Genomic DNA, 15,978 nt, shown 5'->3' with positions numbered 1-15,978 from the left:
AGGCCGTTCAGATTTGGCGCCGAGTATATCAGCATCGGTGTGGAGCGTCCCTCTGGCACAGAGTTCCTCCTGGCACCAATTGCCATCCCTGGTGCCAGTGAAGAAGCATAGGAAGACACATACCAGGCGAGGGCACTCACCAACACCAAGGAGGGACAAAAAGGGCACAGGAGATAAGGCGCAAGACCCGGGCTCATCTTCGCTGGGACTCGGGTCAGCAGCAGCTTCAACCCTTGGAGTTTCCAGCCCAATCCTGGACCCACCACTGACTCCTGGGAGCAGCAAGGGCACCCAGCACCTTATGGTACTGTCCACGTCCGAGGCATTCCAAGCGGCCAAAGACCTATTGATTCCTATGCTGTTCTTGCCTTGAAGGGAGACCCCTCCCCACCGCCACAAGAACTCCTTTCCATACCATCAACTGCAGGACCATCCACAGGCAAGCCTGCGATGGGGCCTCTGCAGCAATCTCCAACACTAAGACGTCACTCCCTGACCCCGCACAGGTTGCCGACACCTCACCAGCGGTCCCTAGACCCCCAGCCCTGGTCCTGGAGCCACATCGCCAACAGCTGGACTCCTGGCACTTGTCTCCAGTCCCACAATATCAGTCCTTGGAGTCATGGCACTGGTCCCCAGAACATCAACTTCAATTTCCGGAATCTCAGCACCAGTCCCCAACATTCTATCGGACACTGGAATACAGCCACCGGTCTCCAGACACGTGGCACTACCCCACAGGTCCCCAGTACCAAGACACTGCTCCTTCTGGTATACTGGGGAAATGGAGGCATTGCCGTGGTCACCAAGAGAGGACTCCTCGGATATGGAAGGGGATGAAGTGGCTCTGCCCAAGAGAAAGATGACCACTGCAGCAGCTGCGGGCTTCCCTGTGGGGCCCCCTATGGGAGCTTGGCTTCAGGGGTAATGGCCAATGCCATGGGAGTTTTGGAACCCGTAGGGGCTTCAGAGAGGCGGTCAACAGCAGACACTTGCCAAGCACCTGGCTTAGACATGGAGTCAGACCAAGATGCTGAGACTTCTGCAGTAGCCCCAGAAGGAGCCACTCCAGCGAAGGAAGAAGAGCTCACTCCTCCACCCTTGCTGGCATCGTCGTCGTTCTCACCAGATGAGGCAGTATGGAGCCTTCTGCCGGTATCCCACAGGACGACTTTAGAATGCACCAAGAGCTGCTCAAGCGGGTAGCCTCAAACCTGGGCTTAGAGGCAGAGGACCTGAAGGAAGCGACTGACCATCTCTTTGACATCCTGGCAGCAGCAGCACCATCTAAGGTGACCCTCCCAGTCCACAAAGGGGCTGTGAAGCTAGTAAAATCCTTGCAGCATATCCCAGCCTCCCTGCCCCCTACATCTAAACAGGCCAAGAGAAAATATTATGTACCTGCTAAGGGATTCGAATATTTGTTTACTCATCCCTCTCTGGAGTCTTTTGTGGTAAGTTACCAATGACAGAAACAGATGGGGCAGGTGAGTTTGACCCCCAAAAGTAAAGAGTCAAAGAGACTCGACCTTTTCGGCAGAAAGATTTACTCAACCATGAGCCTACAACTATGCGCATCGAACCAGCAAGCTCTATTGGAGAGATATGATTATAATATATAGACCTATGTACTCTTTCTATTGAAACATGCCCCCAATGGTTCTCCTATACATTGAAATGCTCCCTCATGCCCATATATCTCCCTGTAAACCTTAAACCTAACACCACCACCCCCCATCTGGGATACTGCAGCCCATCCCACCACTGTCCTCCCCAGACCCACACTCCCACCCCCATGCATGGACTCGCTTGCTCCCCTTGGAAAATACCTCCCAGGCGATGGATAGCGTCTCCCCCTCCCCATATATCCCCCTGCACGCCATTGTACTCCCCAGACCTCCACTCCCACACATGGACTCACTTGCCTTCCTTGGCAAATGCCTCCCAGGGACCCTCCCCCCACGATGGATAGCGTCCCCCTCTCCCCACATACCCCCATGCAACCCTCAAGCCCCATACTTCCAACCCCTCCTACGGGGCCACAGCTCATCATGCTGCTGCCACCCCCTGATCCTCGATCACCCCCCAACCACCCCACTGCATACCATCCCTGGATGTTGTATTACTGTGCCTTGTAAACCCTGACTGTTGCGTTTTTGTTTTTTGCTTAAACATTTTCTCTAATAAAACGTTTAAATCTGGTACTCCATGGCCAAGTTTGCTGACTCTCTGCCTCAGGATTCCAAACAGGAATTTGAGGCTATGCTGGAGGAGGGAAAGACAGTAGCCCAAGCCTCCCTCCAGGCAGCCTCTGATGTGGCCAATTCGGGAGCTAGAGCAATGGCGTTGGCTGTCTTTATGAGAAGAGCCTCATGGCTTCAGTCATCCGTCCTGTCCTTGGAAGTCCAACAATCTATTCAAGGCCTCCCATTCAACACTGCAGCCCTGTTTGCAAAACAGATACAAGGCTGCATGGTTTAAAGGATTCCAGAGCTACACTCTGCTCTTTGTGTATCTACACTTTGTTGACCCCAGGAGACACTTCAGGCCCCAACAGCCTCAGAGATTTGGGGCCAGTCCAGGAGCGAGCCCTACAGAAAGAAAAATAGGGGTTATAAGACAAGCCAGGGTCAATCTTCTGTTGCTGCCTTTCAGTCGGATTTGAGACACTATCCCTTTGGGGGTTGGCACCCTACCAGTCTTTTTTCAGGATCCAGCCTCCCCTTTATTTTCAGACCATCTTGCACCCTTCTTCCTGGCCTGGACTGCTATAACATCAGACTAATGGGTATTAAATACCATAGCAGCTGGGTACACCCTCCAGTTTGTTTCCTTTCCATCTTCCCACCCCCCATCCTTCTTCAGGGCCCCTTCTCACGGGCAATTTCTTGTCCAGGAGGTGCAAGCCCTCCTATGGGTGGGTGCCGTAGAAGAAGTTCCCTGAGAATGTGGAAAGATAGGGTTCTACTCCCACTACTTTCTGATCCCAAAGGCCAAAGGGGCTTTCAGTCCCATTCTGGACCTCATTGCCTCAACAAGTATCTCAAGAAATTGAAGTTTCACATGGGCTGTCTGGCTCCATCATCCACTCCCTAAGTCCTGGCGACTGGTACGCTGCCCTAGAGTTAAAGGACATGTACACCAATATTTCTAACTTTCAGGGCCACAAAAGATTCCTACAGTTTATAGTTGGGAAGAAACACTACCAGTTCATAGTACTTCCATTTGGCCTATCAACAGCGGCAAGAGTGTTCACAAAATGCATGGTAGTGGTTGTGGCCTACCTCCGACAACGGGGCATACAGGTCTTCCCTTACCTTGATGACTGGCTTATCAAGGGTCACTCGTAAGCTCACAACCAACAGTTTTGTTGTTGTATGTGCCACCTCTCAAGCGCTGGGCCTGTTGATAAATGAACAAAAATCAACATTGGTACTGGTACAGAGAATAGAGTTCATCGGAGCAGTCCTTGACTCCACCCAAGCCAGAGCGGTCCTACCCAATTCCAGATTCTTGGCCATATCAGAGCTTCTAGGCCATGTCACATCTCACTCCCTCACCACGGTGCGAGTATGCCTCAGGCTGCTGGGGTACATGGCAGTATGCACCTATGTGGTCCAGCACACGAGTTTACACCTCAGACCTCTGCAGATGTGACTGGCATCGGTTTACTCCCCAGCCAGGCACCATTTGGACATGGTCCCCATGGTCCCTCCATCAATACTTACCTCCTTAGCATGGTGGTCAAACCCTCATCATGAGTCAAGACGATCCCCTTCACAGCCCTGCAGCTGACGCTGTCCCTGGTATCGGACACTTTGGATTTAGGGTGGGTGATACAGCTTGGCACCTACAGGACCCAAGACCTCTGGTCCAAGGAGGAGTCTGCAATACAAATAAACGTCAGGGAACTCAGGGTGATCTGATTGGCCTGCGAAGTGGTTCTTCCCCAGCTGTCTGGCAACGTAGTGCAAGTGATGACAGACAACATGGTTTTGATGTATTACATCAACAAGCAAGGGGGAGCGCAGTCCTCAGCCCTCTGCCAAGAGGCCCTCTGTCTATGGGACTTCTTTGTGGGTCATGCCATCCACCTAGAAGCTGTACACCTCCTGGGGGTCAGGAACATGTTGGCAGATCAGTTCAGCAGATCCTTCTCCTTTTGTCACAAGTTGTCCCTACACCCAGAGATTGCCAAGATCATCTTCCAGAGGTGGGGAACTCCCCAAGTGGACCTACCAGACAGAACAGAAAGTGTCATCGCTTTTCCTGTAAGTGTTTGACAACGGCCCACTTCCTGATGCCTTTCTTCTACTGTCATCAGGCGATCTGATGCACCCCTACCCACTAATTCCCCTCATTCATAAGGTTCTTATAAAGATCAAGAGGGACCGAGCATGAGTCATCTTGTTAGATCCGATATGGCCTCACCAGCACTGGTTCGTCATGTTGCTAGACTAATCGGTGACCCCTTAACCCTCCCAAACCTACTGGACCTGATCTCACAAGACTGCGGTTGACTGCTGCATCTGAACCTACCCTTCTGCACCTGACATTGTGAATGCTGCATGGCTAAGCCTTGAGAAATGGACCTGCTCCACCCAAGTCCAAGAAATCCTGCTTGGAAGCAGAAAACCCTCCACCAGAGCCTCATACCTGGCCAAGTGGAATCGTTTCATCTGCTGGACATTTGAGCGGAATCTTTCCTCAGCTAAGTCATCTGTTCAGTCCATTTTGGAATATCTGCTCCACTTAAAACAACAAGGTCTGGCGTTATCATCAATGAAGGTATACCTGACAGCCATATCAGTCTTTTGTCTTCCTATTCAGGCAGTTTAGTCTTCTCACATGAGATGACAGCCAGATTCCTCAAGGGCCTGAAGAGGCACTTCCCGCCGGTACGAGACCCAATTCCTCCATGCGATCTCAACCTGGTCCTTTCAAGGCTCACAGGGCCCCCCTTTGAACCCTTGGCATCTTGGTCTCTTCTACACCTATCATGGAAAGTTGCCTCCTTAATGGCGATTACTTCAACAAGGCGAGTCTCAGAGATCAAGGCCCTGACTTCTGAACCCCTTTACATGGCGTTCTACAAGGATAAGATCCAGCTGCACCCACACCCAGCCTTCCTGCCAAAGGTGATATTGCAGTTTCATGTCAACCAGGCTATTTTCTTTCCAGTCTTCTTCCCGAAACCACACAACTTTAGTGAGGAAAAGCATCTTCATATGCTAGAAGGCAGACAAGCTCTGGCTTTCTACATTGACAGGACTAAGCCTTTCCATGGGTCCATGCAGTTGTTGATTGCAATTGCCAAATGGATGAAAGGACTGCTGGTATCATCCTAGAAGATTTCATCCTGGATCACTGTCTACATCCGAGCCTGCTACGAGCAGGTGAAGGTCCTGCCTCCGGCTTTACTGATGGCTCATTCTACAAGAGCTCAAGCTTCCTTGTCAGCTTTCCTAGCTCAGGTCCCACTACAGGACATCTGCAAAGCCACAAAGTGGTCATCCCCCCCATACCTTCACGTCCCACTATGCCATTACTCAACAGGACTGGGATTATGCGGGCTTTGGCAGAATGGTATTACAATCAGCATATCCATGAACTCCTGACCCACCTCCAGAGGTACTGCGAAGAAGAAAGAACAGTTATTGACCTTTTGTAACTGTTGTTCGTTGATATGTGTTGCTCATGTCCATTCCATGACCCACCCTCCTTCCTCTCTGTTGGAGTTCTGGCAAGAGGTGCCCCTTATACTGGCGCATATGTGCGCGACAACAGAGGGTGCTAGAGCCAGCCCTGCAGATATCACTGAGGGAAAAATCTCTGGCACCAAGCAAGATGGATTAGCAAGTTGTATGTCTCATAACAGACTCCCCATTTACAATGTTTCATAAAGATAACATTGTACTTGGACCTCACCCTAGATTCCTTCCTAAGGTGGTGGTTGAGTTTCATATCAATCAATATGTCAGTTTGCTGGTTATCTTTGAGACCTTGGTGCTCATAAAAAAGAATCCAAACTACATACTTTAGATGCTTAAAGTGCCTTAGCTTACTATCTACATAGAACAAGAGAATTTTGACACTAAACTTTTTATTTCTTATGCTGAAAGCCATAGGGGTCAGGATAAATCTGTTCAGTCGTTATCTAGAGGCAAAGACAGTGAACAGAGCAAGCATATAGTCAGAAATCATTAGTTCCTCCTCCTAGTGGAGTTAGACCACACTCAACTAGAGTAGTATCTACCTCTATAACATGTCTCAGACATGTTTACGTTGTTGAAATATGTAAAGCCACCACCTGGAACTCTGTTCAGACCTTTACAAAACACTGTTCATTAGATTTGGCATCTGAATCAAAAGCTCTGTTTGGTAGGGCCCTTCTGTCTTTACCTAATTAAACCCTCAAGTCCCACTATCCAGTCGTGTGTACTGCTTACGAAAGTATCCCATGAGTGGGAATGTGCGGAGCACATACAAAGAAGAAATGGAGGTTACTTACATTTGTAACCAGAATTCTTTGAGGTGGACTCTGCACATTCACACTCTTGACTCACCTTCCCTTTTTCTTCAGTGTTCTAATAAGATATTAACCCTGCAGAAGCCCTGAAAGGACTAAGGTGGCAGGGAGCACCTTGCTCTTGAAATGATCAGGAATGCTGTGAGGAGGTACCATGAGCACTCTAATAGGCACTGCGAAGAGTAGATTCCACCATTGTGTTTGCACCAGCCATTGCATCTCATGAGTGTGAATGTCCGTCTGGTAGCAGGTAAGTAATATTCATTTGTCCCTACTTCATAAGATATGAGTATTTTATTTATTTTTTAAAAATATGCCTCAAGTATGAACCTGTTTTAACATAAAAAAAATTCTGTTTGTGCTTGTGAATTTTCAGAAGTGACCAGATAGTATTCATTCCCTAATCTTTTGCAGATTTATGGTTGTTTGTAGAATTTTAACCATTGTTCATATGTTCAATGTTCATAGAATTTTAAACATTAATTTTTTTCTCAATATTAGTGAACTGTGTTTTCATTAGAAATCAGGACAAACAGAACTAAAACACACTTATAAAAGGCAACATTTTCTTATTCCTAGAAGTGAAATTAGTGTATAGAACTTACATAGCTGGCTTGTCTTACTTCGGTGCAAGTTTGCCCTTCTGCTATGTAAGAAAGGCCTGGTACGTTGCCATTTAGAGACAGTTTTATTTCTTTTGTTAAACTGTAGTTCTTAAGAAAATCTCCAGACTTTCCTGAGATTTTAGTTTTGCAAAGATGTAATACATGTGCTTAACTTTATGCACTGTGAGTAGTCTTAGTGAAGCCACTAGAACTACTTTCAGCTCACAAAGGTAAGCATATGTACAAATCTTTGCAAGATCATGGCCTGAATGAGTAGCATTGCATTGGAAGTTGGGTCAGTGTTTGAAATTTAATATACTGTATATAGCCTGTGTACATTTATTATGTTTTACTTTAATTGAGAACTTATCTCTGAAAATCTTTATTGCAAAATTCATAGTTTTTTATCTAAATGTTTGTTTTAAAATTTTGATTTGTACTGCATTTATTATTATTAATTTGTCTTTATTTTAGGACTTGGACTTTATTCGGTTCATCATCAACTGTTTTAAAGTTTACTATCCTAATTACCTCTGTGAGTAATGTATATTATCCTTTCTAAGGAGATAACAGTTTTATAGAATTTGTATTATCCAAATGTTTAATTATATAAACCTTTGTAACTAATAAGGAGAGAAGATATTTTTTTAAGATTTGCAAATGCTATTTATTGCATGTGTGGACTGCAAAGGTAAAACCAAAATTAAGTTCAGAAATGTGTGTGTGACATGCCCCACAAGCAAGGTGCCATGGGCGTAGGGTAGTTCATCATATAAATACGTTTAGTATTAATGTCTTTTAGAAAAATTATTTTATATGCAGAATTCCCTCACCATATCCTCAGACTGGTTGTTGGAGCTAATCAACACACATTTCTGAACTTACATCTGAATTTCAAACCAAAATTAATACACTGATTTGCATTAAATTTGAATAGTCTAAAACAAGTATCTTAGAAGGTACAAAATCACCCTGTTTTTCCAGTTTTAGAATAATATAGTCCTACCTTCCAAGGCCAGAAGGGACTGTTGTGGTCATCTAGTCTGACCTCCTATAAATCACATGCCACAGAACTTCCCCCAAATAATTCCTAGAGTATGTCTTTTAGAAGGACATCCAGTCTTGGTTTAAAAATTGTCAGTGATGGAAGACTCACCACAACCCTTGATAAATTGTTCCAATGGTTAACTACTCACTCTTAAAAATTAAAAAAAATATACCTTATTTTCAGTCTGAACTTGGCTAGCTTCAACTTTCAGCCATTGGATCACATTATATCTTTCTCTGCTAGGTTTAAGAGTTCATTATTAAATATTTGTTTCCCCAAGTAGGAATTTACAGAATGTGATCAAATAACCCCATAACTTTCTCTTTGTTAAACACCTACATAGATTTAGCTCTCTGAGCCTGTCATAAGGCAGGTTTTCTAATCCTTTGATCTTTCTCTGGGGCTCGTCTCTGAACCTCAATTTTTCAACATCCTTCTTGAATTGTGGACACCAGAACTGGACACAATATTCCAGCACCAGTGCCAAATAGAGAAGTAAAATAAACTCTCTGCTCTATCTTGAGATTCCCCTGTTTGTGCATCCAAGGATTGTGTTAGCCCTCTTGGACCCCAGTGTTACACTGGGAGCTCATGTTCAGCTGATTATCCACCGTCACACCCAAATCTTCAGAGTCAATATAATTGTGTTGTTTTTCAGTCTTTTGCTCTCCTTTCTTTGTCCATCTCTGTCCCTTTTCTCTTCGGTTTCAGGGTTTGGCCAAAAGTTGGAAGATACTGGTATGACAGTTGGCACTCTGTAGCAGCCAAGAGGCTAAAGATTGAGTGGAAATGGACTCTACCCCATTGTCTCAGAGATGATCCCTCTCTGAGAGAGTTGAGGCATTTTGGTGGGGCTGTATGGGAAAATCTTGCAGGTTGTCCATGTTTAACCTTTATTATAGATAGATACAAAGCTTCAGTCAATACTGCCATTTTTCTCTTTCATGAGTTCTAAATTCATGTAATTTTTTAAGTGAAAATATAACTGAACATTTAAAAGTTTAGCTGTTTGTGTGGCATTATGTTTCTTAGAATAAAGGGTACCATCCTGTTATAGTTGCTGGTATCTGGAACTATTAAAAATAAGTGTTCTAATCTCTCAGTGAAGGTCACCCAATGATAAAGCTATTAGAATTAAAGAGGCATGTTATTTGCGTCTTTCATCTGGCATTTAACACAGTAATTTAAATGAATTCTCTGAATTCAGGATATGCGTAACTCTTATGGGATGGTTTTGCCTTTTTTGTACACCAAAACAATACATGCTATAGTTTCCAATGAGCTTCCTAATACTTCTGTTCATCTTACCATAGGGTTAGTTTTGTATACACTGATAATTGACAAAAGAAGGAAAGCTAACTTTTTTCCTAAAGAAAGTAAGCATGGAAACTGTGTGTTCTGTTTTTAATAATCCTCTAATATTAATAACAGTTTCTCCCCTTTTGTTATTAATGTAGAAATGTCTTTTGCTTCAATTATCTTTTATTCCTATTGTCTTTGCAGCAAAGATAGTGATTTTTGAAATGCCATGGATAATGAATGGTAAGTTAAAGTAAACGAAAAATATTTGTAATTTTCCATAATAGGTTTTAAAAACCCTGTCCTGATATGATATTAATTTAAACATAAACTAATAATCTTTGGGCTTATGAAATGTTTTTAATGTTACTGTGTATATATAGCAATATATAACTAATGCGTAGGCCAAATTTTGCTTTTAATTAAGCACATGATACTTTACATTTGTCAATTAGGGCATTCACTGCTTTATGGTGCAGTTTCCTGGCACTTTGTACTATGACTCAAAGATTAAATAGTCTCCTTCAAAGTGCAGATCAAGGCCTACATCCACCTCACCACCTTCATATCTTGGAAGCCCGTGGTATGCAAACTACTTCTGGAGGCCTCCCCCAGTCCTCTGAAGTCCAATCCACTTCAGGTCCAGGCTTTCTAGGCTTGGTAAATTAATTTCTGTCATGGCCAAATCCAAACAGTGTATTATACAGGTTAGGGCATGTGCATGACACTGATAATTGCTGTATATATCTGTGCTGATTCGTATACTTCAGTAATCAACATAGTCAACACATTGGAAGACAAGTTTTTATTCCTCTATATTGCATTGGTATGTGCGTGCATAAGCCCTTTCTTACACATGCACAGTCCATCTCTATTAAGATTATTTTAGTTTTCTACACTAAGTAGGTTCAAAGAGTTGCCATTTAAAACAAACCTTCCAGAGAAATGTTTCATTCTCCCAACTTTTCTCCCACTCAAAATTAGGAACTTACCCACCTCTCCCTCCATCTTCCCTTCCTCTCTAAAATAAATTACTGTCCTGAAGTTCATGAGGGGTAAATATTTAGTCTGTGACCTGTCACCACTTAAGTTCATAGCCTGATGAGGTCTTGGGAAGGATGTAAGTGACCAGATTAGTGGCTGGGTCATGGAATTTGAGTCAGCTTGCTTTACAGAAAGTTTCATAGAGGTCATTTCCAGTAATCCTCAGGAGCAAGTTACAATGAGAGACCCAAAGTCTTGCAGAAATCCTCCAGAAGCCTCGCTTCTTCCCCTGCTTCAGCCACTTTTGCAATAACCGGTGTTGCACCTAGGCAAATTTGAGGATATGCTGGAGGATCCCAAGCCAACTATAGAGCATGAAGATCCTCTTTTTACCCTACTTTTTGGGAATTGTTACATTTTTTTTCTTCAGATTTAGCATATGTCCTGGACAATTTTGAACTGTTACTTTCTGCAGTAGGAAACCATGCCAAGTCCCATTTCCCCCTTTCCTTTTTCAGAGATCCATTTCACAAGAAGAGGTCCTGGCCCTTATCTAGGGTAGGACTGCTGCATGGAGTTCAGTACACTTCTTCACAAGTCTCTATTCCCTTGACAAGATCAGATACTTATTTTAGGTATTTTGGGTAGCAGTTCAGTTGCTGTTCAAGGAGCTAGTTTCCTGCAGTGGGGCGCTGGAGAAACAATATCACAAAGGGACTACATACCAGCAATAACTTTTGTTGCCCAAATATATTGCCTTCACTGAGCCACACTGAACTTCCCTCTTCTCAGTTTTGGAGCACACATTCAAATGAGGTTTCTGGTTTCTGAGGGGCAGTGGTTTAGGATGTGGGGGGGGGGGGGGTGCCACGGGGTATTTGTACTCTTGTTCTATGGATTGTTGTGTCAAGAGCACTATCTAACAGCCAACAACACTCAAAAAGGTTCCATGGCTAAGTGACTTGGTATATAACTCTTTCTGTGTGGCTGTGGAGACAATACATTCAGACAAGCTACCAATTGTAAATAATTCTCTCTTGGCAAAAGCAGAACACACCTGACATTTCCTTACTTAATTTTTTTTCTTCCCTTGAAGCTTGTGTAATTGGTCTCATAGAACTAAGAGGCAGAGGGAGACAAATAGTACCAGTGAAGAAAACTTAAAACAAAACAAATCTAAGCTATGTTTTACAGAAGGTGTGTCTTGTACAGAGTACAAAGATTCTTCTTCGAGTGCTTGCTCATTTCCATTCCAAAGTAGATTTGTGCTCGCCCTGAGCCTTGCCACCTGAAGGTTTTTCCCTCAGTGGTATCTGTCAGGTTGGCTCTGGTGCTGCTGGAGCCACGCCCATATAGCACTGGTGTATAGGGCCCTGCCAACCCACCATTCCCTCAGTTCCTTCTTAGTGCCCATAATGGTCACTGGAACTTCTGCTTGTCACTGCGTTCACACAAACACTCTCTTCAGTGGACTTTGCTTCTTTTTCCCTATATATAGTCAATAATATAGTTGTTAGAATTTAAAGTTCAGTGTTAGCTAGTAGTTATTAGATTAGAACCCCACTTATCAGGGTTACCCCTTCCCCAGCACTGGGGCATGCCTCGGTCCCCGGGGTTTAAGCTGTGTGTGGTTTGCCATAAGCCCATACCCCTTAGTGACCCCCCCCACCCCCCCCCCACACACACACGTGTCTTAAGTACTAGGGGAAGTCCCACCTGCGGGAGCACTGCAAGATTTGCAAGGAGTTTCAAACCCCATACTAAACAGGACAGAGACCAGAGGCTCAAATTCCTCCTTATGGAGGCAGCTCTGCATCCTCCCTCAGAGCTGAATCATGCTGAATCGACACCGAGCACATCTACCTCGGTGAGAAGCTCACCAGCTTCTCAGAGAGAGAGAGAGAGGCAGCACAGCTCGATCTCTCCAGCACTGAGGAATGACTCCATGTCCCATGACTCAACTCAACTGCAAGCACAGTACTGTTGACTCCAGCCCAGGAAAGGAACCCATCAAGTACGGAACCGTTGGACTTTCCACTGAAGGAGAGCCATTGGAGTGCAGCCCTGGCACTTCCATCCATGCCAGAGGTGTTTGATGCAGCAAAGGAACAATATTTTTCCTGGTACCGCCATCCCCCCCTACTAGCCATGAACAGGCACCAGAAGCGAGATCTGCCGTGGCACCAAAGCCCCACCTGGGAAAAAGGGCGATGACACAACACTGCTTGCCTCCCCACCGGCATCACACTCCAGCACTGCTTGATACCATTCCTCCATGGTCACTATGAAGAGACTCCTCACAGTTGGACTTTGAGGTGGAATCTTACACATCCTGCAGGATTCGACTATCAGTATCCAACAGCTGACACGGGGATGCACCCTGCGGGACAGGGATTTCCACCAACAGCCTGGCCAGCCCAGTGGCAGATGCCTGTGCTGTGACCTTTCTAGAATCCTGGGCATTCCAACAGGTCCAGGGGTCGCAGTTGAGGAGACCAACACTGTGACACAACAGAGTAAGAGCTCACCATTTCCCTCAATACAGGAACCACGGCCTGGTACCCAGCCCGATACCGAACTTCAGGACCCAGTACCGTGGGATCCATCAGGTGCCAAAGAACAGGAACAGGGCCCTGTACCTGTCCAAACATCTTCCTCCCTGACAATGTGGTAGTGGGAACATTGATTACACCCTTGCAGGACAACCACAGAACACACCACGAGCTCCTCAGAAGAATAGCTTTAAACTTGGGGATCCAGGCGAAGGAAATATTGGAATCCTCCCATGCCCTGGTTGACATCTTAGTCTCTTCGGGGTCATCATGAGTGGCTTTGCCCCTGAACAGTGCCATTCTGGAACCCATTAAGGCCCTGTAGCATACCCCAGCCTTCTTGCAAAGAGGATGGAGAAAAAGTATTTTGTCCCTCCCAAAGGGGTTTGAATACTTACACACCGATCCTCCTCCAGGGTCGCTAGTTGTGTCAGTGGCCAATGAATTGGAGAGGCCGCCAAGGCAAAGACCACCAAAAAGTTAGATCTGCTTGGCAGAAGGATCTGTTCCTCAGGGGGGCTCGAACTTCGGATCACCAACCAACAGGCACTCTTCCTTGCTATGACGTTCACTCCTGGGGTGCAATGACCAAAGTCAAGGAGTGGCTGCTACAGGAATCTAGGGCCAAGTTATCAGCTCTAGTCAAGGAAGGAACAGCGGTAGCAAAAGCATCCCTGCAAGCGGCATTGGATGTGGCGGACACTGCTGCACGAACCATGGCTTCAGCAGTGGTCATGAGGAGAAGCTCATGGCTTCAGGCCTCCCCTGTGAAGTGTGGCAGATGGTCCAGGACCTCTCTTTTGAGGGTACAGCGCTCTTCTCAGAGCAGATGGACTCTAAGCTCCACAGCTTAAAGGACTCTAGGGCCACCCTAAAATCCCTACAGCTACACACCCCAGCTTCATTGAGAAAGCACTTTTAAGTCCCAAGCACTACCCTATTTCTCCCAGCCTCAGTTGAGGCAGGATTACAAAAGGAGGCAAGGTAGGGACTGTTAGAGGGAGACCTTCTCCCCAGTCCTTGTTGGTTCATGGGCCTGGCCCCGTCAGACAATTGTCAGGGTCTAAACTAACCTTTTGAGGGTATGCTCAAGGACGGCATACCAGAACAAAGTCTGGATCCACCCTCCCTTATTTGGGGACATTGACCTGTATCACCTCAGACTATTGGGTATTGCGCACGATAGGACTGGGTATTTGGTCCTTGCAACACTGCAATTCGGTTCTTCAACCCTCCATCCTGGTCCGTCTTCAGGGCTCTTTCTCATGAGCAACTTCTAATCCTGTAAGTGGGAGTAGTAGAAGAGGTTCTTCCAGAGCTAAGGGTGTGGGGGTTCTACTCCCGTTATTTCCTGAGGCCAATGGCAGTCTCAGACCTATCCTGGACCTGCGAAACATCAACAGATTCATGAAGAAGCTGAAGTTCCGCATGGTCTCCTTGGCCTCCATTATTCCCTTCTCTAGATCCATTGACTGGTATGCTGCCCTCGACTTGAAGGATGCTTACTTTCAAATTTCAGTCTTCCAAGGCCACAGAAGATCTCTTCAAATCATTGTGATCCAGGTACACTACCAGTTCACCGTACTCCCATTTGGTCTGTCAGCAGCACCTCGGGTTTTTATGAAGTGCATGGCAGTTGTCGCGACTTTCCTAAGAAAGCAAAGGGTTTAAGTATATCCTTACTTGGATGACTGGCTGATCAGAGGTTGGACCAGGGCCCTGTTGGAAGCAGACATATGGTGAATACTGTCAACCTTCCAGAAGTTAGGCCTGTTGATAAACATGCAGAAATCAACGCTCTCTTCTGGTCAAAGGATAGAATTCATAGAAGCAGTCCTCGACTCAGTCCAGGCAAGAGCCTTTGTTCTAGAAGCCTAGTTCCAGGCCCTGGCCTCGATCATAGAAAGCCTCAGAAACCAACCCATCACCATGGCAAGGAACTGCCTGAAACTTCTGGGGCATATAGCCTCATGCACTTATGTGGTAAAACACGTGAGAGTGTGACTCAGACCTCTTCAAGCCTGGCTAGTATCACTTTACCGACCAGGCTGGGATCGCTTGGACATGGCCTCCATCAGTGATCACTACCCTCCTTTGGTGGCTGGATCTGTAGGCATATGTGCAGGTGTCCCATTCTCAAAACCTCAGCCGTCAATGTCTCTAGTCACTGATGCTTCCACGCTGGGTGGGTGGCTCATCTGGGGTCGTCAGAACCCAGGGCTGCTGGTCCCAGACAGAGCTCTTGCTTCATGTCAGTGTGAGAGAACTCAGAGTGGTGCATCTTGCTGCCAATTGTTGCAATCCCACCTGGAAGGCAAATGCATACTGGTGCTTATAGACAACATGACAGCAAAGTTCCATATAAACAGAGAGAGTGTTACACGCTCCTCTCACCTATGCCAGGAAGCTCTCCACCTGTGGGAATTCTGCATATCCCACTCAATTCACCTCAAAGCCTCCTATCTCCCGGGGCACAGAATGAGCTGAAGGATCGCCTCAGCAGATGCTTCTTCAATCACGAATGGTCCATCTGCCCAGACATTGTGAAGGACATTTTCCAGAGGTAGGGAACTCTGGATAGACCTGTTGATGACCAGACACAACAGAAAATGTCTGCAGTTCTGTTCCTTTCTGAATCACAGCCCAGGCCCACTCGCAGATGTGTTTCACCTCTGTTGGAGAGACCATCTCTGCTATACATTCCCCAAATTCCTCTCATACACAATGTCCTGCTGAAGGTGGGAGAGGAAGGAAGGAAGCTGATCCTTATAGTCCTGGCCTGGCCTTGCCAGCATTGGTTCACCACCCTTCTGAACCTTTTGATGGGAATACCAATCAGCCTACCTCTGTTTCCAGATCTCATCTCCCAGGATCATGGATGCTTACATCACCCGGACCTTGAGTCCCTTCATCTCACAGCCTGGAAGCTCTATGGCTGAATTCCTTGGAGCTAGCATGCTC

General features: G+C 45.9%; 1 protein-coding gene across 2 annotated transcripts in view; it reads left to right on the top strand.

Annotated features, from left to right (window-relative positions):
- MOSPD2 (motile sperm domain containing 2) overlaps window positions 1–15,978 on the top strand; it is an 84,019-nt gene that overhangs the window by 28,150 nt on the left and 39,891 nt on the right. For both annotated transcript variants that reach the window (XM_067566116.1, XM_067566117.1), the window contains exons 6-7: window positions 7,609–7,669; window positions 9,686–9,724. In XM_067566116.1, coding sequence (XP_067422217.1) covers window positions 7,609–7,669; window positions 9,686–9,724 — 100 coding nt within the window. The remainder of the gene's footprint in view (window positions 1–7,608; window positions 7,670–9,685; window positions 9,725–15,978) is intronic.

Source organism: Emydura macquarii, unplaced genomic scaffold, assembly GCF_026122565.2.
Source record: "Emydura macquarii macquarii isolate MOO-44397 ecotype Brisbane River unplaced genomic scaffold, CSIRO-AGI_Emac_v2 contig_2734, whole genome shotgun sequence".
NCBI lineage: Eukaryota > Metazoa > Chordata > Testudines > Chelidae > Emydura > Emydura macquarii.
This window is presented reverse-complemented; position numbering and strand designations above follow the sequence as displayed.